This window comes from Gadus chalcogrammus, chromosome 22, assembly GCF_026213295.1.
Source record: "Gadus chalcogrammus isolate NIFS_2021 chromosome 22, NIFS_Gcha_1.0, whole genome shotgun sequence".
In the NCBI taxonomy this organism is placed as follows: Eukaryota; Metazoa; Chordata; class Actinopteri; order Gadiformes; family Gadidae; genus Gadus; species Gadus chalcogrammus.
Window position 1 is genome coordinate 1,499,222 of NC_079433.1, and position 25,356 is coordinate 1,524,577.

Genomic DNA, 25,356 nt, shown 5'->3' on the forward strand with positions numbered 1-25,356 from the left:
CAACGTGAATCAACGAGACCAACTGAAAACGAAGCCGGTATGAAACTAAAACTGTGATTCTGAATAAAGTTTAAATAATATCGAAATTACGTTTGGATATTATGTGTAAGTGTACAGATTTGTTAAATGGTTTGAACGAAGATAAACGGTGAAAATTGATTTACTTAACGCCTTAACAGACAGCTCTGCCGTCCTCCCATTGTAAAAAAAAAGATAATATTTTAAAAGTAGAATATCTTAAAAAGTATAAAATTATTAAAAAAGGGATTCCAAGCTATTCTGAATGTTTTTAAATGTGAATGGAGTCTCTAGGTGAAAAATGTAGGAAGGAGAAGGTCCCGAAGTTTGTAGAGAATAAGCAAGAAAGAAAGAATAAAACGTATGAAGAACAATAGTTGAGCGCTGCATGTAGAACTCATCTAATGAACGGGCTCATTTGTGTGTAGTTCTTTTTCACATGCGGATCAGTTCAGACTATGAACCGCTTACACTGGAAATTATATTGGTAACACTTAAAAACATAATGTGAACAGCCAAACAAAAATCCTGAGCCATAAAGGTTTGGCGTCAGCATTAGCTTGCAGTGTGAACGAAGTAATTTGATTGGCAAAGAGGCATTCCATGAGTGCTGATTCATAAGGTTAATCCACGTCCCGTATTTTAGAACGAACGCCATTTGATCTGGTCCGATACGGCCGCCCTCACCCCTCATCTGAATGAGAGAGGGACAGAGACGTCTGGACAGATTTACCTTTTAGGCTGCAACTCTTATCTGTTACCCCCAGTTTTTTTTTGTCCGTTATTACCCGCCTCACGCTTGCCTCAATTAAATTTCCATGACATATATATCTATTTATATATTTATCTAGGTCACAACCCTTCCCCATACAGTGGAAGGACGCAAAAGTGAAGGCAAGGCAATTTTATTTATAAAGCACATTTCAGACACAGGGCCACTCAAGGTGCTTCACAGGGTTTATATCTATTTATATTATATTTATATTATATTCTGATGCAGCTAACCACTTATCTCTTGCCCTTTTCTCTACTGTTACATTATAATTAATCCAGCCGGGGTTCCTCTTAAGGCTGTTGTCACAGCCCTCTGCACACCGAGCTGCCGGCCTGACTGTGGTTTGTATTTGATTGTGGTCGTAGTTGTTGTTGGTGGCTGACCCAGTTTACCACTGAGACCAGTGGATCAGTGGGAGCGGTTGGCAAGACGGCAGCGCAGAGCTACGCGGACGTCAACAGGACTGGGACTTTTTACTCTCCCTGTATCCCTCCACTGGACAGGTGTTACTAATAAAGTTAAATACGTTAAGGATGTAGGCTGCCTGCTATAACAGCAGAATGATGGTCGGGATGATCCAGACTAAACAGACACTTACACTTCTTTAGACCAGGTTTCAGCCTCCACACTCCACCGTGCTCCACACTGAGGGAGACAAAGAGAGAGCAGCGTGTGGTCTTTAGAAACAGAAGGATTCACATTCATCAGATACCTTGTCCCTGAGTGGTGAGCTGTCCTCTCCATACCTGAGAGTGTCCAGTCTCCAGCGTGGATCCTCCAGTCCAGCAGAGAGCAGCGCAGCCCCAGAGTCTCCTGGGTGATTGTAGCTCAGGTACAGCTCTCTCAGATGGGAGGGGTTGGAGCTCAGAGCTGAGGCCAGAGAAGCACAGCCTTCCTGTGTGACCAGGCAGCCAGACAAGCTACACACACACACACACCCACACCCACACCCACACCCACACAATATGAGGTCCTGAGAGGAGACCAGAGTCCTGATTGACAGGCCATTTAGTCATATCAGCAGCTGAAAATGGAACATGCTTGTCCTCCGATCATATGTAAAGGGCGGGACAGACACAACTGCATAGTAGCTTCCCAATGATATGACAGTTAGCAGAGGAACTCAGGCTGACTAGCTGTTTAGTTGGCTCCCGCACTTTCAGGATACACTTCATCCCTTGTACCGGGTGTTATGCTACGGCAATCAGCTGAAATAGAAACACTGTGATTTCACTATAGCTCTCAACATGGCTGAGGAAACCTTGGCCTATACCTCTCAACATGGCACACAGGTAGAAACAGCCCTTGTAAAATGTCCCCATTTCCTACAAATTACAATGAAATAAACTCTTATATGCCACCTCTAGAACCTTCAACTCTTTGCAGGTTGAGTCAAACTGACCAGAGAGTTTCCAGTGTACAGTGTGGACTCCCCAGTCCAGCAGAGAGCAGCTTCACTCCTGAATCCTGCAGATCATTGGAACTCAGGTCCAGCTCCGTCAGACGAGAGGAGTTGGAGCTGAGAACTGAGGCCAGAGCTTCACAGCATTCCTCTGACAGCTGACAGCCAATCAGACTTCACACACAATAAACAGAACATGTTAGGGACTTCGGTTCAATGTTTTATTACATTTTAAACCCTGGTCTTTTTGCATTTTTATTAATGATAATGACTGTGATTTTTAAATTATCATGAGGTAGATTTCAAATGCATGAACAAATATGAAACACTTATCACTGAAGTTCCCAAAAACATAGTTTTAAGAAGGCACTGTTACGATACTAAACAACTCCAAAGTCAATATTGAGTACAATAAGAATGCAATGCAACACACGCCTTATCCTATCATTTAAATGTCTCATGGCATGAAAATCTCACTTCATGAGGTTTTCTAACATTAATATGAGTTTCCCTACCCTACCTACAGTCCCCCAGTGGCTAAAACTTGCGATCGGTGTAAAACAAGCCCTAGGTAACCTGCTCGCCTTTGAAAAAAATGGAAGGTGCGCTGATTTGGAATGTGGCCCGATAAGTCGTCATAAGGGGCCAAGCTCCACCCCTTTCTCTGCCTTGCCCGCCCAGAGAATTTGGCCCGCCAATGAGAAAATGAGCTGCGACCGTGCGAGCGCCACATGTGTGTGTGTGTGTGTGTGATTACACACACTGTAAGGCAAGTGTTGTACACTTCCTTGTTATTTGGATAACCCTTCTGCTGTTGGTGTTATGGCGCATAACACGTCAGACTCTCGTCTCTGGTATTTCTACAACTAGACCCGTAGTGGGGGTTATCTCAGCCATGGTTGAGAAGGAATTGGGGTAAAGGAACTTTGGCTCTGACTCCCATAAGTACATGAACCACGACATGGAGGAGGGGATTGTTGGCCGCGAATGTCTCCCGCTTGAGCCCCGCTTCCCGCTGCCGAGGGACCACCGCCTCGGCGCTGCAGGAGGCGGTGGTGCCTCAGTGCTGACCGCTGCCGAGGCGGTGGTCCCTCGGCAGCGGGAAGCGGGGCTCAAGCGGGAGACATTTGCGGCCAACAATCCCTTTCTCCTCCATGTCGTGGTTCAGTCTACTTCAGATTGATGAGGACGTGGAAGAACCAGAGACATCGGAGAACCTGACGCAGTCGTTTGAGATTCATAATATAATCTGGAGTCTCACACAGCTTTTGGCCCTGATAATATATATTATATGTGTGACGGTTGGGATTATTGCCGCCGCCTTGTAGGAGTAACACAGTTCTTAGTCTGGGGAGGACTGAGTGGGACAGGATCTAGGTCCCCCACACCCAATGCCTATGGCTTCAATGTCCAGGTGAGTGAACACGTTGTGCGCTGTTTAGCCATCTAGATCAACGGTAGCTTACTAGACAGGGTAAAGTAGGATTCAGGATGTCCGGAGGAACTGCCTAAAGTGTGTGTAGTGTTTGCGACCTGACACCAACCCCCTACTATAGATTTGGCTAAACAGGTGAAGCGCCCCTACCCCCAGGTAAGTAGCCCAATACATGATAAATAAAAAAGAAAATGTCTGTCCTTTACCTCTGATCTCCACTCAACATGAAACAGTTTATATTTCAGCGAAATATTTCAAAAAGAAGCTTGCCAATGTTCAATACAGTATACATAGATTTGTTACAATCAACATTAAAGATGAACTGAACTGAAATGATCAACATCGATAACGTGTTAGTTATGACCATTATAAAAAAATGACACTAACAAAAATATAAATAAATAAAATAAATAATAAAAATAAATATATAGCTTTTTTAGCAACAAGAGAAAATGCGTCTTTTAGTATTAGAGCGCCGATGACGTCACTGGCATGGTAGGGCTAGGTCATTGCTGCAGACACGCAAACGTCTTCTACACTCCACGGCGGAAAATAGTGATTTTAATATGGCTGGTTACGCGTTTGAGCCTGTGAGGGACATGCCTGTAGTGTCCGACTGCCACCCGGTGGAGAGGGATCAATTTCAGGCTCCAGCTCCACCTTCGGATCGTGTGCGTGTGATGTGCGTGTGGGTGCTGCCGGAGCATGGACACTGCCATTGAATCGGTCTGCTGCCGAGAGGTCCCGGTCAACCTTGACCATCTAATGGTGGGATTAGGTTGCATAACCATGCATCGGGCATTTCGGATGCTGTGCGGCGAGAGAGAGGTTTTGGAAGTGGCCATGCTATCTCTAAGGGATGTCCGAGCGGAGACACTGGAGCGCCCCATAAATAGCAATCAAGTTACAAGGCGAAAACGATCTTTCCCCCTCCGTTTTCCTTTGATGCGTTTCAGGAATATCCCGGTAAAAGAGGGACGCATTACGGAAACGCAACGAGCTGTACAAACGCTGTAGTACCTACATATTCAAGGCGCTGGCTCTCCACAAAAATAAGTGGAGTGCATCAAGCCTGCGCGCATCCAGCCTGCGCGCTGTATAAAAACATTCAAGTCGAGGAGGAGGTAGTAGTTGTTTAACCTTTTAGATTGAGTAGAAATACTTTTTAATGTACATTTAGTAATTCAATTGGCCAAGGGGCTGTATTTAAAGCTACAAAAATAATTGAAAAAAAAACCTGTAACTTTCAACGCAACTCTAACGTTGCTTCAGGCGTCCACACGACTCCTAACACGAACCCGCATAGGTCTGGTTTTATTTGAAACCACCCTGGGACCATGGACCTATTAAAGAACATGGTTTATTATCTGCCTAATAACATGGTTATTAAAGACACGGTTTCACAAAAAAATCGGCTCCGGGTGGACGGGACCTTAAAGACATGCTAGATGCACTTTGGGAGATACACCCGCGGATGAGCTTAGATGCGAGGCGGATTCACGAGTGTCACGTTTACTTTAGGTGGATGTTGGAGGTTTACTTTCTGGTGTATGTTGAAGGATATTGCACAGACACATCTTACTATGAAACTACTTCTTCGAGTTTAACTCCCTCTGCATCAGCAATCGGCGAACATCAGGGTGAGTAGAAAGGGACATTTGTGGAACCCGCCGTGGTTTAATTAGCAGCTTGGAAACATAGATCTGTGATGTCGTCGGAGTAATAGTTTATCCACTTTATGGTCGGAGTGCTAGCTTGTATAGATGGACATGACGGGCTATCGGAGGGTTAGTCAGTTTTAAGGCTGCCAGCCATGTATTAAGGGCTGGTTGAAATCCAACATGGCGGCGCCCTGTAACACTTTCACATTACAATTTAATCCCTTTTAGCAAGTTCAGCCATTTCTAGTTATTGTACCAATGAGAAGGCAGACAATACATCTGTTATATCAACTAAACTTCAAATTTCAGATCAGTTCATCTTTAACATTTCAACCGGGAATACATAAATCACATTTCCATGCTAACGTTCAAATCATAATCACAATCCAATTATATATCTATATTATAACACTTAACAATCGGGCAAGAAAGACACTTTTTAACCTGTACAGTTATTCGTTTGAACCAGCGCCGCTACTGTACAATTCAGTTCAATGGGTGGCTGTGTGGGGCATATGTGCGGAATGCACAGCGGTGCAATGTCCCTTCCAGTGCAGTGTGCGTGTGTGTGCGTGGTCGTGTGCGTGTGTGCATTTGTGTGTGTGCGGGCGCACCGGCGCACCGTTGGTTTGTTCAGTCACAGTTCTGTTCGGACTGCGCACGAGTGTGGTGCAGGGATTACCGATATCGCAGCAGAGATCGCACTTCGGGATGTGCAATGGCTGGCAGGCTAAACTTCTCCTGAAACGTCCCCAGCTTTCGGGCAGCTCTGGGCAACCACGTAGGACAGCGTCCTTCCTCGTAATAATCACATGGAGAGCCTCTTTCCCCCGTTGCTTCCACTGATGCCCAGACTCACTCCACAACGAAACGCTCAAAACCGCCGCACCACTCCCAGCGACCGAGTTGACGTTAAACCGTACTAGACTTAACTTAGCACTAATAAAACAAAACGGAAAAAAACACAATGCAACCGCCTTTCCTTCGCCTTGCACACTGACAGGGTCCTTCACTATCTTCTGCTCGTATTCTCTCCCGCCCCTTTCCTTTTCCGTGCCCCTCATGCACCTTAAAGGCGCAGTCTATTTGTACCGGTTACATATGATATAGATATCTATGTATCATATGATATTATTTATATATAGAGCTCCAGGACTCTCGCCGGAGCACCCGGAGTGTTCTTGAATATTTACAGAACACGGCTAAAGGCTGTGTGAGCCTCGCCATTGGATACATCCACTGTAAACAGAGCGCATGGTACCGTGGCTGCAGGCTGCTCAGGGCCACACCCCCACCCTCCACCTTGACCCGCCTCTCTCCTCCTCATTTGCATTAAAGCTAGAGACATCGAAACGGCACATTTTGGGAAAGCTCAATGTGCGACTGGCTCGTAGTGGCTGTAATTCTGCACCACGGCTGAATTGAGGGAACGTCTTCAAATATTGTGTTTTTGGCCCACTAATATCTATATTAAAGCATCCATAAAATAGCATGCCATGGGGCCTTTAAAAACTCTAACAATGTAATGGGCACCTTATACTGTCATGCTAACCAAAATACAAATATGTGGAGTCATTTTTATAAGAATGATATATTTATGTGTTTGAACTTTACGGATGCAAATATGTTAAGCGTCTTCTGAAATGGAACTTGTGGTGTAACTGCACATTGAGTAGAACTGACCAGAGAGTTTCCAGTGTACAGTCTGGACTCCCCAGTCCAGCAGAGAGCAGCTTCACTCCTGAATCCTGCAGATCATTGTTACTCAGGTCCAGCTCTCTCAGACTAGAGAAGTTGGAGCTGAGAACTGAGGCCAGAGCTTCACAGCATCTCTCTGACAACCGACAGCCATTCATCCTTTACACACAATAAATAGAACATGTTATTAAATATGATGAAATGTTTCGTTTACGTATAAAAGCCTTCAATACTTATTTTTATGATAATATAAAGGAAAATTGTGTTCATTTTGTATTGGGTGCATGTTTAAATATTGTAATGGCGCTCTGTGAATGCTGTGTATGTCATTACAACTGTTATATTTTAGTATTATGTAAATTGAGTTGTGCATTGTAATGTCATGAGTGCACTTATATAAATGATCTGTATGTTATTGTAACTTTTACATACTAGTATTATGTAAATTGTGTTGTGTATTGTAATACATGTCATTAATTAACCTACAGAGATGTTTTGGAGGCTTTGACCACTGGCAGCAGCCTCAGAAGACCTCTCTCTGAGGCTGAGTATTTCTTCATGTCAAACACGTCCAGCTCCTCTTCTGATGACAGTAAGATGAAGGCCAGAGCTGAACACTGAGCAGGGGAGAGAGATTTTCCAGAGATACTTCCTGATGTAAGGTACTGTTGGATCTCCTTCACTAGGGAACGGTCGTTAAGCTCATCCAGACACTGGAACAGATTGAGAATTCCCTCTGGAGGGAGATCTTCACTTATCTTCTCCTGGATGTAACTGACTGTTTCCTGATTGGCCAGCAAGCTTCTTCCTTTCTGTCCCAGCAGATCTCGTATGAGAATCTGATTGGTCTCCAGATAGAGGCCCAGGAGGAAGCGGAGGAACAAGTCAAGGTGTCCATTCTCACTCTGTAAGGCCTTGTCCACAGCACTCCGGCAGAGGTGGTGAAGTAGAGATTTCTTCCTCAAGAGATTCATTTTTCTTTCTTTTTTTTCTGAGAGCAGATCCACGCCAGTGTTTATGTATGACTGGAAGACATGAAGGGCTGCCAGAAACTCCTGGAGGCTCAGATGGACAAAGCAGAACACCTTCTCCTGGTAAAGCCAACACTCCTCTTTAAAGATCTGGGTAAACACTCCTGAGTACACTGAGGCTGCTCTGATATCGATGTCACACTCTGCCAGGTCTGCCTCGTAGAAGATAAGGTTGCCTTTCTCCAGCTGGTTAAAAGCCAGTTTTCCCAGAGAAAGGATGATCTCCCTGTTCTCTGGCATCCCACAATACTTTCTGTCCCCCTGTATGGTCTGAACCCTCAGGAAGTGGAGGTACATCTGAGTCATGGTTTTGGGGGTCTCCTCTCCTGTCTGGGATGTTTTGAAGAAGTCCTCCAGAACTGAAGCAGTGATCCAACAGAAGACTGGGATGTGACACATGATGTGGAGGCTTCGTGATTTCTTGACGTGGGAGATGATTGTGCTGGCCAGCGTCTCCTCTCTGAATCTCTTCCTGAAGTACTCCTCCTTCTGTTGGTCGTTGAACCCCCTCACCTCTGTCACCATGTCAACACACTCAGCAGGGATCTGATTGGCTGCCGCAGGGCGTGTGGTTATCCAGATGCGAGCGGAGGGAAGCAGGTCGCCCCTGATGAGGTTGGTCAGCAGCACGTCCACCGAGGTGGACTTTGTGACATCAGTCCAGATCGGGTTGTTCTGGAAGTCCAGGGGAAGCCGACACTCATCCAGACCATCCAAGATGAAGACAACTTGGAACCAGTCGAATTGGCAGATTCCTGGTTCTTTGATCTCAATAAAGAAGTGATGAAGAAGTTCCACCAAGCTGAACTCTTTCCCTTTCAGTAAATTCAGCTCTCTGAAAGTGAAGGGAATTATGATGTGTATGTCCTGGTTGGTTTTGCCTTCAGCCCAGTCCAGAGTGAACTTGTGTGTTAAGACGGTTTTACCAATGCCGGCAACTCCAGTTGTCATCATTGTTCTGATTGGTTGATTTTGTCCAGGTAAGGGTTTAAAGATGTTTTCACATCTGATTGGTGTTTCCTCCTTGGCTGGTTTCCTGGAAGCAGTTTCAATCAGTCTGACTTCGTGTTCCATGCTGAACTCTCCACTGCCTCTCTCTGTGATGAAGAGCTCTGTGTAGATGTCATTCAGAGGTGTCGGCTCCCCTGCAACAGCGACTCCCTCAGACACACACCTGAACTTCTCCAGTAGATGAGAACAGACTTTTTGTTGCCACTCGTCATCGTCAGTTTCTAAATGAGAAAACAACAATAGACATCCATGAGTGGATTGTAACCTTAATGACGATGTTCATTATTTCTGGTTGTGCATTCTATAGATACAATATTTGAGGATCAATTTAATATTCCCACAACATCATGGTTGGTGTGAGGACACGAGTATTTCAATGATTCTTTCCATGTTTCTTATAACTTGCTTAGTAGTGCTATCGTTGTGTGTCAGTGAACCATCACCCAACCTAGCTCTGTTCTATAAGCAGAGATGGGTTGGGTGGTTGTTCTACAGGTGGAGCTGGGTTGGGTGGTGGTATAAACGATTGAAGCACAAATCTGTTTTCCAGTGGTTCTTGTATGCGGCTCAATGTGTGGATTCACATTATACGAAGTTATACAAGTTAGTTATACAAGCTACCACGCTGCCTTGTATTTGTATCAGGTTCTCACCTTCTCACCTAAAAAAAAACAGAACCGTAGTCCAGATCCAGCAACCAGGGTTTGTCTGGTTGCTTCAAATGAGCGCTGACACCACCCCCGGCAGGGGAGAGAGACCCCTGAATGTAAGAATCAGACTCTCCCTCTCATTACTGCCCTCTTTGGCCACTAAGTGAACTGCAGCCGGCTTGCGCCCCTGACTGCAGAGCACTGGAGTCTGAGCTCCGTGGGCTGGGACATAGTAAAGTAATGTCAATTTAAGTAAACATAAAGGCACTAATTAGGGACGGGATGGTTTAGGAGGTAGAGCGGAAGGTTGCTAGTTCGAGTGTCAAGGTGTCCCTGGGAAAGACGCTCCTGACTAGCTGCCTGTCATCCTGCGTTTGTGCCGGCCGCCCAGATGGATCCTGCATTTTCGGTGCCCGAAAACAAACTTTTTTATACATATTATACATACAGCCCCTTGGTAAATTGAATTACTAACTGTACATTAAGAAGTATTTTATGCTCAATCGACAAGGTTTAAACCTGCTTTATGTTTGGCTGTGTAATGTCCACCACTCCAGTCTGGTTGCTCACCTTTCAATCAAAGCGTAAAATGGGGTATATGCCCACAGATTTGGAAGGAAGCCAAGATTATACCATTACCTAAAAATGCAAAAAACAAGCTCACTGGTGCTACAGCTCACTGGTGCTACAAGCTCACTGGTCAACAGTCGCCCTATAAGCATTTTGCCAGTTCTGGCAAAATCATGGAGAAAATTGTCTGGGGAGAGTTAGTCTACACTCTCCCAAGGCAATGCAGACATCCTGAATTGTAAATCCAGGGTTAGGGATTACTTACTATCCATGTTAAAAAGAAGAAGGAATAATGCCTTTGCAATTTTTTTTAAATTATTGACTATGCTTAAAGGAAGCAGGATTATTACCTAATCTTTCACTTTATTTTGTTTTTACACATTTGAAGATTTTATTTAAAGTCACATTTGTCTTGTTGTCCTCTCCTCGAACCATCACCTTAACGCGGTGGAGAGGTTTGCGTGTCCTGAAGAACCTTGAGAGCTATGCTGTCTGGAGCCTTGTGCTCCTGGTAGGGTCACCCATGGCAGCTTGGTCTCGGGGGGAGGGAACAGGCTAAGAATGGTTCAACCACTGCCTTGTGGCCTGGGAGGGAAAAAGGCTAAGGGAGCAACACCCCAACAGAAAAGCATCCTCTAGGTAGGCCAATCCCCCGCTTAGAGGTTAGCAAAACTGATTACAGAAACACTGAAAAATATAACTACCACCTTAGAATTGGGAGGAGAAGGACCTTCAACTAGAAGACGTATGAAGCCCTGAGGTGAAAGCCGAAAGGAAGCCAGAGGGTGGAAGTTTCTGAATCCTAAATCTATCACAAAAATCGGTACATGGAATGTACGCTCAATGCATATCACAGGAAAAGCGCAGACCATCGCGAATGAAATGAAAACACGGCTCGCATCAGGTGAATCAATTATATTCTCTGGACACACAGGAGATCATGCTGCTCATTCGGACGGGGTGGCAATCATGCTATCAAAGGAAGCAGGGAAAACACTTCTAGGGTGGGAACCAGTAAGCGCGAGGATCATCCTGGCCAATTTTAGGACTTCACATAAACGCATCAACCTTAACATCATCCAGTGCTACGCCCCCACCAATGAAGCAGAGGATGAAGCAAAAGAGGACTTCTACCAAAGGCTAGAGGAAACCATCAGGAAATGTAAGGAGAAGGATCTCACCATTTTAATGGGAGATATGAATGCTAAGGTTGGCAGTGACAACACCGGCTTTGAGCAAGCGATGGGAAAGCATGGCCTTGGAGTGATGAATGAGAACAGAGAACTCTTTGCCAACCACTGCGCCAACCACAGTCTCGTCATTGGTGGAACCCTCTTCCCTCACAAACCATGCCACCGGGTAACTTGGGTCTCCCCTGACAGGAAGACGGAGAACCAGATAGACCATATTTGCATCTCCAAGAGATTCAGGAGAAGCCTCCAAGATGTCCGGGTGAAGAGGGGGGCCGATGCAGCCACGGATCACCACCTACTGGTAACTAACCTTCAACTTAAGCTGAAAAAACATCAAAACAGCATGTCAACAGGCAAACGCTACAATGTGTCACTACTGGCCACCAAAGAGAAACAAACCAACTTCCGAATAGAACTCAGAAACCGCTACACAGTACTGCAAGCCAAGGAAGTAACAGAAGAGGAACACAGGACGATAGAACACCACTGGCAGCAAGTAAAGGAGGCATTTACAGGAGCCTGTGAAGCAGCAGTCGGGCTCAAGAAGAGGACGCACCAGGAGTGGCTCTCACCAGAGACCCTTAGCAAAATAGAGGAAAGGAAGAAGCTAAAGAACGTACTAAACAATAGTAAAACAAGATCAGTTAAGAAAACAGCGGGGGAGGCGTACAGTAAGGCAGATAGAGAGGTCAAAAAGAGTGCATGGAGAGACAAGAGGAACTTTGTAGAAGAGCTTACAAACAAAGCAGAGGAAGCTGCAAGGCAGAATAACATCAAAGGGATATACAACAACATCCGACTGCTGACCAAAAAATACCAGAAAGGGAATCACCCAGTCAAGGATAAGGAAGGGAGGACACTGAAAACACAAGAAGAGCAAATTAAAAGGTGGGTTGAGCACTTTTCAGAGATACTGAACCAACCACCTCCGTCAATAAAGGCGAATATGCAACCTGCAGAAGTTCCCCTGTCAGTTGACTGCAAGCGGCCATCAAAAAAGGAGATAAGAAATGCCATCATGCACTGCAAGAACAACAAGGCACCAGGTCCTGACAACATACCTGCAGAAGCTCTTAAAGCAGATGTTGAATCCTATATGACCTGTTTGGTAAGATCTGGGAAGAAGAAGACGTGCCTGGAGAATGGAAGCGAGGCCACCTAGTTAAAATTCCCAAGAAAGGCAACCTAAGCCTCTGTGGCAATTACAGGGGAATAATGCTTCTATCCGTCCCGGGCAAAGTGTTAAATGGAGTAATTTTACAACGCCTCAAGGCAGCAGCGGATGCAGAGCTTCGAGACAACCAAGCTGGTTTCAGGCCAAATAGATCATGTGCCGACCAAATAGCAACCCTGCGAATCATCCTTGAACAATCCCAAGAGTTTAGGTCCCCGCTTTACGCAGGATTTCTGGACTTTGAGAAAGCATTTGACAGTCTGGATAGGGAAGTGCTCTGGCAACTCATGAGACACTACGCCATACCCGAGAAGTTCATCAACATCATCAAGAACATCTATTCTGGAACGCAGTGTAGGATCATACATGAAGGCCAGCTGACGGAGGCATTTAACATCACAACAGGAGTAAGACAAGGCTGTTTACTGTCACCATTACTATTCCTTTTAGCGGTAGACTGGATCATGAGGCAAGCGACTTATAATAGACAAAATGGTATCCAATGGACCCCGTTTACACAATTGGATGACCTAGACTTCGCAGATGATATTGCGCTCCTGTCCCATAACCACCAACAAATGAAGGACAAACTGAGAGTGGTAGAACAGAGAGCAGCTGAAACAGGCCTCCGCATTAGTACACAGAAGACCAAAGTTCTCAAGGCCAATACCAAGACACTAGCAAGCTTGACAGTAAACCAACAACCACTAGAGGAAGTTGACTCCTTCATTTACCTGGGAAGCGAGGTAGCGAGTGATGGTGGATCAGAAGGGGACGTTAAGAGGAGAATAGGCAAGGCAAGAGCGGCATTTGGAATGATGGGGGCCATTTGGAGAGCACGCAACATCACCCTCAGGACCAAAATATGGCTATTCAATTCAAGCATTAAAACCATTCTCCTGTACGGATCGGAAACGTGGAAAACAACAAAGAAACTACTAAAGAAGCTACAGGTTTTCACAAATCACTGCCTAAGACGCATCCTCAACATCAGATGGCCTGACAAAATAAGGAACAAAGAGCTGTGGGAAGGAACACACCAACCTGCCATAGAAGTGGACATAATGAGACGAAGATGGGGATGGATTGGGCACACATTACGTAAGCCGAGGAACACCATCACACGCCAAGCCCTACAGTGGAATCCGCAGGGTAAACGTGGTAGAGGGAGGCCAAGAAACACCTGGAGGAGGAGTGTTACAGCAGAGATGGAGAGAGCAGGCTATAGATGGCAAGACCTGGAGAGGCTGGCACAGAACAGGACGAGGTGGAGAGATATAATCAGTGGCCTATGCTCCAACTTGGAGCAACAGGCCTAAGTAAGTAAGTAAGTTGTCTTGTTATCTTTATTGTTGTTGTTGATCTGAAAATGATCCGACCCGTGACTCAAAAACCGTGACACGATCCGAACCGTGAGTTTTGTGATCCGTTGCACCCCTAGCCGCTACTGTTCACAATCTATACAAATGACTTACCACTGGTCTTGAACAGGGCCAATGTGTCCATGTATGCTGACGACATAACATTGTATATGTCAGCTACCACTGTGGAAGATTTGTCTGCAATTCTGAATAAAGAGTTGCAACTAGTATCCGACTGGGTCAAGAATAACAGAATGGTCTTAAACATCTCAAAGACAAAATGCATTGTATTAGGCTCACAATATATGTTAAAACTAAATCCAAAACTCAATTTATCAATGAACGGGATACAAATTGAGCAGGTGGAATAAACAAAGCTGCTTGGTGTCACATTGGACAGTCATCGGTCATGGTCTACTCGAATAAACGACATAACCAAGAACATGGGTAGGGGTCAATCGATAATCAGGAGATGTGCAGGGTTATTAACATCGGCCTCTGTGGTCCAGGTTATCCAGGCACTGGTTCTGTCCCATCTTGACTATTGTCCTGCTGTGTGGTCGAGGGCAGCAAAAAAGGACTTGAGAAAACTACAACTAGAGCGGCGCATCTGGCACTTCAGTGTAGAAATAGACTAATACTTTACGTATGCATGAATGCATATCTTGGCTCATGGTAAAACAAAGTCTGCTAGCTAGTCTCACTTTATTTATTAGGGGCATTTGTGATAGCAACCAACCTAATTGTTTGTACAAATTAATTCATTAAACCAGTAATAGACATAACTACTCTACCAGGCAGGTGGTAATGGAACGTTTTACAGTGCCCATGCCTAAATATAATGCGATCAAATAAACAGTTATGTACAGAGCAATGGCAATATGGAACACTTTACCTCACACAATCATAGATATTAAGGTTAGAATACACTTTAAGAAACAGCTCAAAATCCATTTTAATAATAATTAGTGCTGTCAGTTAAACGCGTTATTAACGGCGTTAACGCAAACAAATTTTAACGGCGTTAATTATTATTTTATTTTTTTCTTTGGCTCAAAACAAAGAAGCAGTAGCCTGACTGCTATGTTCAAGGCAGTATGTTTGTATGTTCATCGTTTAATTGCACTATAGTCTTTTTTTTTGTATCGTCCTGTTTTGATCAGTATATGCCAATGTTGTTATCAATAAAAAAACCTTTGCACAAGGCAAGCCGATGCACTTCTCCATGTTGATAAGAGCATTAAAATGAGAAAGATTAATGGGACAAAGAAATCAAGGGATACTTAGCATAGAAAAAAATAATCGTGAGTTAACTATTACATTAATGTGATTAATCGCGATTAAATATTTTAATCGCTTGACAGCACTAATAATGATATATAAATAAAAAAATAAAAATAAAGATTATTTTGACTTTTCAATATAGGTGTGCAGATTATGTGATTTTAGTGGAGTGCTGCTATGAAACATCATACTCGCCCTCTCTATGATGTAATAATTGTACATGTTTTTTTTTTTTTTTTTTCTGTTCTCTTTCATTCTTTATCCTGTTTTCATGTATTGTTGATTCATTGTATGTTTGTCTTGTTAAATGTGGACCCCAGGAAGAGTAGCTGTTGCCAAGTGCAATGGCTACTGGGGATCCTAATAAACTAAACTAAACTTAACTAAACGCCCTCTATGGCGCGCCTCCTCTGTTCCTCCTCCTTACCATCAACATACTCCATCTGCTCCTCCATCTGCTCCTCCTCCTTCTCCTCCTTCGCTCTGGCTCTCTGAGCATGGGAAGAATTCCCCCACATTAGAACGATTCAGGGGCAATCCATCGACCTGAAACCCCCACCATGATCCCTATGTATCAGGATCATACCATTAACCTGAAACCCCCACCATTATCCCTATGTATCTGGATCATACCATTAACCTGATACCCCCACCATTATCCCTATGTATCTGGATCATACCATTAACCTGATACCCCCACATTGATCCCTATGTATCTGGATCATACCATTAACCCGACTCCTTCACTAACCCTACATATCTGGCTCAAACCAATACAACTGCAAGAGGAAAGATTATTCCACATAGAAAGGTAAGACATTTAGAAATCTCCCATGGTCTAATTAATAATAAATGCAATTGTCTTATCACTCAAAAATAGGACACGCCTTCTTGAATGTTTTTAAGAATAAGAGTCTCTTACCGCTCAACAGTGTGTCGGCCAGTTCCTCCTGGTTCATCTCCATCAGGCAGAGCTTTGTGATGTCCACCACTCCCTCTATGGCGCGCCTCCTCTGCTTCTCCTTCTTACCATCCACCTCCTCCTCCTCCACTCTCTGACCCTCTGAGCATTGTGGGTAATCTGAGAAGAGATCCCTCCAGAGCTTCTTCAGCTCCTTGTCTAGGAAAGCGTGTGCGTTCTCCTCAGCCCTCTGGAACAGAACAAACATCAAGGAGAACTTTACTCTGAACTCACTGAGGACATCAGAAGCATTGTTGATCTGAAGAGGGAAGCCTGGAGACTATTAGCACCACTATAAGAGATGCTCTCTAATGTTCCTGTAGAGCTAAAGTCAAACGTCTTGGTGGACATTTACACACCTTGATCAGCTCGGTTTGATGCTGCTGAACAGACTGAGCACTGGTGACCTTTGACCTCTGCTGGTGTCTGTGAAGAACACACACAGATATACACAATCTAGTGTATCTTTCCTGACTGGTAAACATCAGTACCAGTAGAGACTGATAACAACCAACTGGTCTGTTTTCATCGTCTGTTTGATACTCCTACCTTCCCTCTCTCGAGGGGCGTCCATCTTTAAGGTCAGGAGGATGATCCATAGAGCGGTCACTCTTCATGGAGACACAGCTGGGTCCAGGGGAGTCTGCTCTCTCCCGCTGGACTCTTCTAGAACAGCAAGAACCAGGATTTATGGAGTTATTCATGTAGTTGTATTTTGATTCTAATCTCCTACCAATTCTTACGTTTGCTCAATAGACTGATTTCCATCATTAAAATAGAGAGGTGGATCCATAGATTGGTCACTCTTCATGGAGACACAGCTGGGTGCCGGGGAGTCTGCTCTCTGCTGCTGGACTCTTCTAAAACAGAAGATGTTGTACATGGTTACAACTACTAGTGCAGTCTGGCAACAACGACTGGGGTGTTGACATCTCCGTGGTTCAGAACCAGTTGGTCTTGAATCCAAGCTGGCTGTGTCGTGAAAAATGACACATTTTTGCACATTTTGTCATACCTGCACGTTGTGGCAACCCGTCTCTGGCACAGCGCCCCTGGAGGCCAAGGGGGCAGGTAGGCAATCATTAAAATGCGGAGCACCTGAGGAGCAGGTGGGGAAGCCTGCTTTAAAAAGCAGGCTTCCCCACTCATTCAGGGCTCTTCTGGTTCGCGTGTGCGAGAGACCAGTCTCGTGGGTGATGGGATTCCACCCGGAGGAACAAGACTGTCGATTCCTCCAAAGCTGAGTTTTTTGGTTTGCTTTGTTAGATATATCATTTATGAATGAATAAAAGTGCCATTTTGGCTTTAAGTAAGCTCCAGTTGGTGTGCTTATTGGAAGGAGGCGGCTCACTCACCAAGCCGGGTTGCCACAATGGTTGTTTCATAGCAACCATCTCTGCATATGGAGTCTTTAGGTAAAAAAACTGTTGCAATCCTGGTTACATGACATGACATTCATGGTTAGATGGTTAGTGTGAGTTAGCCCCTGCCCTACCTCTCCTCTCTGGAGGGGCGTCCGCCTTTAAGCCCAGGACGATGATCCATGGAGCGGTCACTCTTCATGGAGACACTGCTGGGTGTAGGGGAGTCTGCTCTCTGCTGCTGCTCTGGGCTTTAACACACACACACACACACACACACACACACCTTTACTCAGACTAATGATGGAGTCATGATGCATCACTGCTGAGCTCTGAGAGTGACAGCAGTCACAGACAGAGAGATCCTCTTCTTACCTCTTAGCTTTGCTCCGGCGGCCATGTTCCCCAGACAGAGTGGTCTTAGAGGTAGGACCCCCCACCTCTATCTCCTCATCCATAGTAGACTGGAGACCTGGACACAAACACAACTAATTCATCACTTCATTTGCCTTTTGAGCTTTAGCTGTTTATTGGGAGAGAAGATCATTGTGACTGCGTCACACTAAAGCATTATGGACGTCATAGACCATCATTATGAACCCCATAACATAACCACACTGCCCTCACTACAGTACAGATGTGTATATCAGATGACAGATGAATAATTAAACACCTTGGAGACTATAACTGTGCTTAAACTAAACCCAAAAAAGATATACAATAGACTTAAAAAAAATGCATTGCGGTACAATTAAAAGTAAACAACGTTACTTTCATTTGTGTCGAGTACAGTATTATATTTTTATATGTTAGGCTATATATTGAGATGGCAGTGTGCGAAATACCCGTCAATATTCGGGATGTCCTCATCCCCAGATTGTTGCGCAACATCAATCTAAATGTTCTCAATATGCAGTAGGCCTAGGCCATAACATTACAATATTTCATGGATGCAAGCCAAGAAAATCAGTCTATATCTATAGCTTACATGACAACAGAAGAACAATGAACTGAATAAATGCCAGGTATATAGCATGTCGGAGACGAGCACACAACCAGTGCACTTGCAAATGAGAGCCTGGGTATGACCGATCTTGTGACATTATTTAACCATCCATCTACAGCTAATACGATCAGACAGATACATCATTGAACACATACACAAAGCCCACAACAAGCCAAACATCACCATGGCTGACTCTCGCACAATCACACACTCCAACTCCAAGGCTAGGCTGTTTCACTAAGACCAGAACCAACCACAACTAACCCTGCAGTAGGCCTTCCCATGCACCACAATGCACAGCAATCAGTTATTTACATTGCGTCTATCTTCTGTTTGGCGCACATGGCTAATTTGAATATTTGCGCAGGTGTAACGGTTTTGATTGGGTCTAAAGGACTGAAAGACAGGACAAAAACATTGGTCTCTTTCAAAGGTATATTTGTGATTTGTACAGCAGGATCACACGTCACGTCAACTGGTTCTGCTACACATCAAATATACCCAAATAACACATTGGTCTCATTCAAAGGTAGGCCTATATTTGTGATTTGTACAGCAGGATCTGCACGAACAAAAAACAAAACACTTGTGTTGCTAGCGGACATCTAACATAGCTAACCGGTAACATGTGGTTAAACTAAAAATGTGAATAAACTCCCTACCAAGTGACAAATATAAAAACAATAATACCCTATCAATTATAAAATATACAATCATCTAATATGTCGAGGTTCATAACATAAACATACATTCTCGATCTTAAAACTTATAAATCTTCGGGAGCTATTTACAATGCGAACTTACCACATTTCACGTCAAATGGTTCTGACTAGCAACGGCCGCACACACAAGGATGCAGACATGCAATACCCAATCACACCAGCAGATGGCTCTAAAACACCAACAACTGCTCTATCATTTGCGAAACTCATGATAACTAATGCACAGTTTTCCATATCTGTTACACAGGACTGTCTGGCTCCGCTTGGCAAACAAATAGAACACATTTGTGAATGAATGTTTTGAACTCTGAATACTGGACATGGTGAGCTTAAAAACATTTAACTGACCATAAGTGAGATGGCCTAAATAGGAATACAAATGAATTATTCTAGGAAATAGGCTTTCTGGATAAATTCAGATGTTAAACTGTTCTGTACTGCTTAGAATTATTTTTTTATGAAACTTGTTTACATGCTATTTCCCATGATGATAAATTAACATTTCATTGCTGTGAGTTGTGAAGATTCTGCAAATAAATAGTAAATCCACTGAATCAGAATACTCTATAAAATCTTTAGTGATGGATTTTAACTGCCCTCACTGAAGTACCGAACAATAAGTGCAACTTGGAGGTACTTGTATTTCACCTGAGTATAAAAAAAATAGATTTGTGTCTAATAAAGTGTTATATTTGTATATGTTAGGCTATATATTGAGATGGCAGTGTGTGAAATATCGTCAATATTCGGGGTTGTCCTCATCCCCAGATTGTTGCGCAACACCGATCCAAATGTTCTCAATATGCAGTAGCCTGGGCCATAACATTACAATATTTCATGGATGCAAGCCAAGACAATCAGTCTATATCTATAGCCTACATGACAACACACACACACACTCACACAAGCACGCACACACGGACGCATGCACACACTAAACATTTATTGATAATCCGATATATAGTATTCGTAAAGCACCACTGATAGGAGCCTGCATTGGCTAAAGTTGTTGGGATGCGTGTTGTTTTATAACAAGGAGAGGCAAAGTTGTGCATTACAATGCAAACACGACAATAATTGGCACCAATCTGGTGCACTTAAAAGAGCAATCAGCTGAATAAATGTCAGGTATATAGCCTATCGGATATGGGCACACCTTCAGTGCACTTTAAAACGAGAGCCTGCAGTACGACCGATCGTGACATTATTTAACCATCCATCTACAGCTAATATACGACCAGACAGATACATCATTGAACACACACACAAAGCCCACAACAAGCCCAACATCAGCACGGCAGGTGGCAGGGTAAGGACGCTAAGGACGGTCAGTGGAGCCCCGACACACGTCACCTCGTCTCCCAGTCAGGGGGTGCATCTGGATGCTTTTGGGATGACTGTCCTGCAAAAGTCACATTCATGTGTGTGTTTTGTGGCAACCCGTCTCGGGCACAGCGCCCCTGGAGGCCAAGGGGGCAGGTTGTGGAGGCGGTGGACCACAGATTTCCGACAGATGGCGCCAGTAAGAACATCGGTGCCAATCATTGAGATGCTTCCACACCTGAGGAGCAGGTGGGAAGCAGGCTTTATAAAGCATGCTTCCACACTCATTCAGGGCTCTCCTGGATGAGTGTGGAAGCAGGCTTTAAAAAGCCTGCTTCCACACTCATTCAGGGCTCTCCTGGATGAGTGTGGAAGCATGCTTTATAAAGCATGCTTCCACACTCATTCAGGGCTCTCCTGGTTCGCGTGTGCGGAGAGACCAGTCTCGTGGGTGATGGGATTCCACCCGGAGGAAAAAGACTGTAGATTCCTCCAAAGCTGAGTTTTTTGGTTTGCTTTGTTAGATATATCATTTATGAATGAATAAAAGTGCCTTTTTGGCTTTAAGTAAGCTCCAGTTGGTGTGCTTATTGGAAGGAGGCGGGTCACTCACCAAGCCGGGTTGCCACAGTTTGTGTGTTAATGTCTGTGTATGTGTGAGCGTTAATGTCTGTGTGTGTGTGTGTGTGTGTGTGTGGGAATGTACATCTGGAGGTTGTTCTGTCCCCGCGTGGCTTCAGGCCTCCGATCGCAAGAACCCCTATCGCTGACAGACACGCACACGCACACAGACACGCACGCACACACACACACACACACACACACACACACACACACACACACACACACACACACACACACACACTCTTACCGATAAAACATCCACAAGCAGATAAGATACGATCAACTTTATGAATCCCACACGGGGGAATCATTTGTTATTGCAGCTCAAGAGTCAAAAGTACAGCGATAGAGAGATTAAGGGAAAAATATAAATTAAAAAAAATATGCATAATAAAAAAGTTTTCATAAATGTGTAGCTAGTTATTGATGTTTTGACCTATATTCCTTGTTCAGACATGTTGTCTCTCTGAGATCAATATCACTTTTACAGCAGGAACCTGGAAACAATCAACCTGGACTGGTTACCGATTAATTTAGAATATATTAATACACTGAGAATATATGACCAATAATCTTAAGAAAAAATGACGTTTAGCAAACTGCACCTTAGCTTCTCTGTGGTGAAAAGTGCGCTGTCCCGTGTTGTATGAAAATATGAAAGCACAAACGGATGGAAAGTAAGATCAGTTGAAGGAGGAGATTATGTGTTCGCCAAAACACAAAGTAAGTGTTCAGAACGGAGAAAGAACGTGAACACGGTTCTAAAGGTTCTGAGTACAGATTGAGCTAATGGGCTCCTCAGTGAAGACAGATGGAATGAGGAAGGAGGCTTTGAACGACAGCTAACTACACCTGGAACCTTTATGATGGTCAGGGCTGGGCTTCACCAGAACACACCCATAACTGTATCAAGACAGAGCAAAGGTTTGAGGAGGTCCATATAAAGCTATAAAACCACCACGACCCAGTCACGATGGTGGAGGTTAAAACAGTGGAACTGAAGTTACCTCAAGGGTATTAAGTTCTGCTGTACTTTGTATCGTCTGCAGTGATAGCATGGGACTCCCAACGTATCAAAATACAATCGGATAAGGAAAAGACTTTTATCACTTTGAAGGTGAAGAAAATGATTACAGACTATTCAAAGTTAAGAAACATACAAGACAACAAAGCAAACCGCCATAGAAAAGAGATCTTATCCACGCTGTCAGAAACCCCTCAGATCAAACAGACCTGTAGCTGAGTTAGAGCTGTCATTAATCAATCATTAACAAACTAAAGAGGATAACTGGTTTATCCGTGCTCCACACACACACACACACACACACACACACACACACACACACACACACACACACACACACACACACACACACACACACACACACACACACACACACACACACACACACACATTTTTACCAATAAAATATCCACAAGCAGATAAGATACGATCAACTTTATGAATCCCACACGGGAATCAATTGTTATTGCAGCTCATGAGTCAAAAGTACAGCGAAAGAGAGATTAGGGAAGAATACGAAATAAATGTACAAATGAAATATGTCTTTCTCTCTCTCTCTCTCTCTCTCTCTCTCTCTCTCTCTATAATAATACAGGTATAATGCTATAGGAGATATGAATAATAATAGTACAACTTACAGTGATAGAGCTAGTGTTGTGTAGTGTTTGATAAAGCATTTTAGTTTAACTTTGAATCAGCGATTGCTTTGTTTTGGTTGCAAAAGGCCTCTATAGACAGGGAGAGAGAGAAAAAGAGAGAGAGAGAGAGAGAGAGAGAGAGAGAGAGAGAGAGAGAGAGAGAGAGAGAGAGAGAGAGAGAGAGAGAGAGAGAGCAAAGGAGAGACAGAAAGACAGAGAGGGAGAGAGAGAGAGAGGGGCCCACTCATGAACCAAGATTTTATAAAATGGGACAAACATGAAATTGAAACTCTTCTAGAGAATAGACCAAATAATGCATGCAGAGCAGAATTAGGACGATATCCAATCGTGATTACAATTTAGAAGAGGGCCCTCAGATGTTATAAACACCTTAAAGGGATACTTCACCGGTGGGAACGTGAAGGTTTTATGAATTAAATAATTATATTTATTAAAAATGTGAAAATAAAATGTATACTTGATAGAAATGTTTTCGGCATGATGAGGCACGCTCTCAAACAACAGCCGTTCCGTCCGTCTTCGCTGTGGGCCCGTTCCCAGATGACCAGCAGGCCGGGGCTACTAATGCACCTCCCTCAGCAGAACGCACTCGCCTACAGGTGAGACCGCCGTAATATTCTACTATATCTCTGTTTACAAAGTACACAATAATAGAGAGACGCCGAGATCGTTTATTGGCCTGTGGCGTGTGCCCCCGCGACCACTGACACACCATGGCCTACGCCGCTCAGGAACGGTACCTGGTGTTCCCAACATGGTATATGACACCAGCACATTAGTAGGAGTAGGTAGAATCTGAGGTATTCTGAAGTATATATATCGCTTCAATGCGGTTTGTGACTAATAATCTAAAGAAAATATGAAATCAAGCAAGCTGTACCTTAGTTTCTCCGTGGGAAAAACGTCTGCTGCCCCATGTAGTATGAAGATATAAAAGCAAAAAAGCAAGGAAAGTGAGATCTGTGGAAGGAAGAGATTCACCAACACCCAAAGTAAGTGTTCAGAACTGAGTCAGAACATTAAGAGGTTCTAAAGGTTCAGAGTAAAGATTGAGCTGCTGGGCTCCTCAGTGTGGAAGACAAATGAGGACAGAGACTTCAAGAGCAGCTAACGACGTGTAAAGCCTTCACGATGGTCCCAACGCTCCGTCAGGGCGGGGCCTCCACCCGAACACAACCTAATCTGGTGAAGTGATAAGATAAGACGGAGCAAAGGTTGGAGGAAGTCCATATAAGGCTATGAACCACCTGGTCCCAGTAATGATGTTGGAGGTTAACACAGAGGAACTAAAGTTACTTCACGGCTATAAAGTTCTGCTGTACTTTGTATTGTGTGCTGTGAAATCATGTGACTCCCAACGTATCAAAATACGGCGGGAGAAAAAGACAAGACAAGCAACCAAAGAACATAGTAAAAATATATATTTAAATGTATCCACGCTGTCAGAAACACCTCGGATCAAACCAGATCCCAGACCTGGGCCTGAGTAAGAGCTGTCATTAAAACAATCAATCATTAACCAACTGAAGAGGACTGCTGTTGTACCTGTACTACACACGCACACACACACACACACACACACACACACACACACACACACACACACACACACACACACACACACACACACACACACACACACACACACACACAGACAACCAGCCCCCAACACACACCCCCTACCGCCACTCAACCAATCAAGGCCAGGCCCTCCCATTGGCCCACCACGACTCTGGGAGGGGCCACTGGGGGGCGCCAGACACTTGCTCCCCCCCCCCCCTCCCCCTGCCTCGCCGCCGGTCTGGGTTAGGGCCTCGCCGTCGGGGCCCCGGACCCTGACTACATCCTGTCAGTGGATGACTTCCCCCCCCTCACCACCCCCCCCCCCCCCCCCCCCCCCCCGCTCCTAATAACATCCCCCCCTCCCCCTCCCTCCCGGTACTTCCCTCAGCCCCCCACAACAGCAGAACCTACGCCACTCAACAGCTACACAGTCACTGATCTCAGTCCCCTACTAGAAACTCCCCTCGTCACCTTCACCACTCAGCCTGACAACATCCCAACCGGTGCTTCCCTTAGCCCCCACCTGAGACCCCCCGGCCGGCAGAACGGTCCCCGTGGAGGCCCAGGTCCTCAACACGGTCCCACACTCACTGAGGAGCCCACTGTCCTCACAGCGTTCACCCACCGCCAGCCCAGAGACGGCCCCACCGGCACCTCCACACACACATTAACACACATCAGCTCAGACACAGTATATTAATTAATATATACACCTCCACACACACATTAACACACATCAGCTCAGCCACAATATATTAATTAATATATACACCTCCACACACACACTAACACACATCAGCTCAGCCACAATATATGAATTAATATATACACCTCCACACACACATTAACA

At 44.5% G+C, this 25,356-nt stretch overlaps 2 protein-coding genes across 2 annotated transcripts in view; both read right to left on the reverse strand.

Annotated features, from left to right (window-relative positions):
* The window catches only part of LOC130375584 (NLR family CARD domain-containing protein 3-like), a gene marked incomplete at its 3' end in the record, with an annotated part of 16,960 nt that extends 1,108 nt beyond the window's left edge, over positions 1-15,852 (reverse strand). Inside the window, exons 1-6 of the mRNA XM_056582600.1 lie at positions 15,691-15,852; positions 7,476-9,252; positions 6,975-7,148; positions 2,196-2,369; positions 1,540-1,713; positions 1,392-1,438 (exon numbers count right to left, since the gene is read on the reverse strand). Coding sequence (XP_056438575.1) covers positions 1,392-1,438; positions 1,540-1,713; positions 2,196-2,369; positions 6,975-7,148; positions 7,476-9,252; positions 15,691-15,781 — 2,437 coding nt within the window. The remainder of the gene's footprint in view (positions 1-1,391; positions 1,439-1,539; positions 1,714-2,195; positions 2,370-6,974; positions 7,149-7,475; positions 9,253-15,690) is intronic.
* A 176-nt stretch (positions 15,853-16,028) lies between these two features.
* LOC130376148 (uncharacterized) lies at positions 16,029-24,248 on the reverse strand. The gene is made up of 8 exons (XM_056583368.1): positions 23,824-24,248; positions 17,961-18,057; positions 17,720-17,836; positions 16,968-17,084; positions 16,774-16,890; positions 16,584-16,650; positions 16,186-16,414; positions 16,029-16,042 (listed from the first exon to the last, which is right to left on the reverse strand). The coding sequence occupies exons 2-8, from the start codon at positions 18,041-18,043 to the stop codon at positions 16,029-16,031; spliced, it is 744 nt and encodes a 247-aa protein (XP_056439343.1). The 5' UTR covers positions 18,044-18,057; positions 23,824-24,248.
* Positions 24,249-25,356: the final 1,108 nt, after the last annotated feature.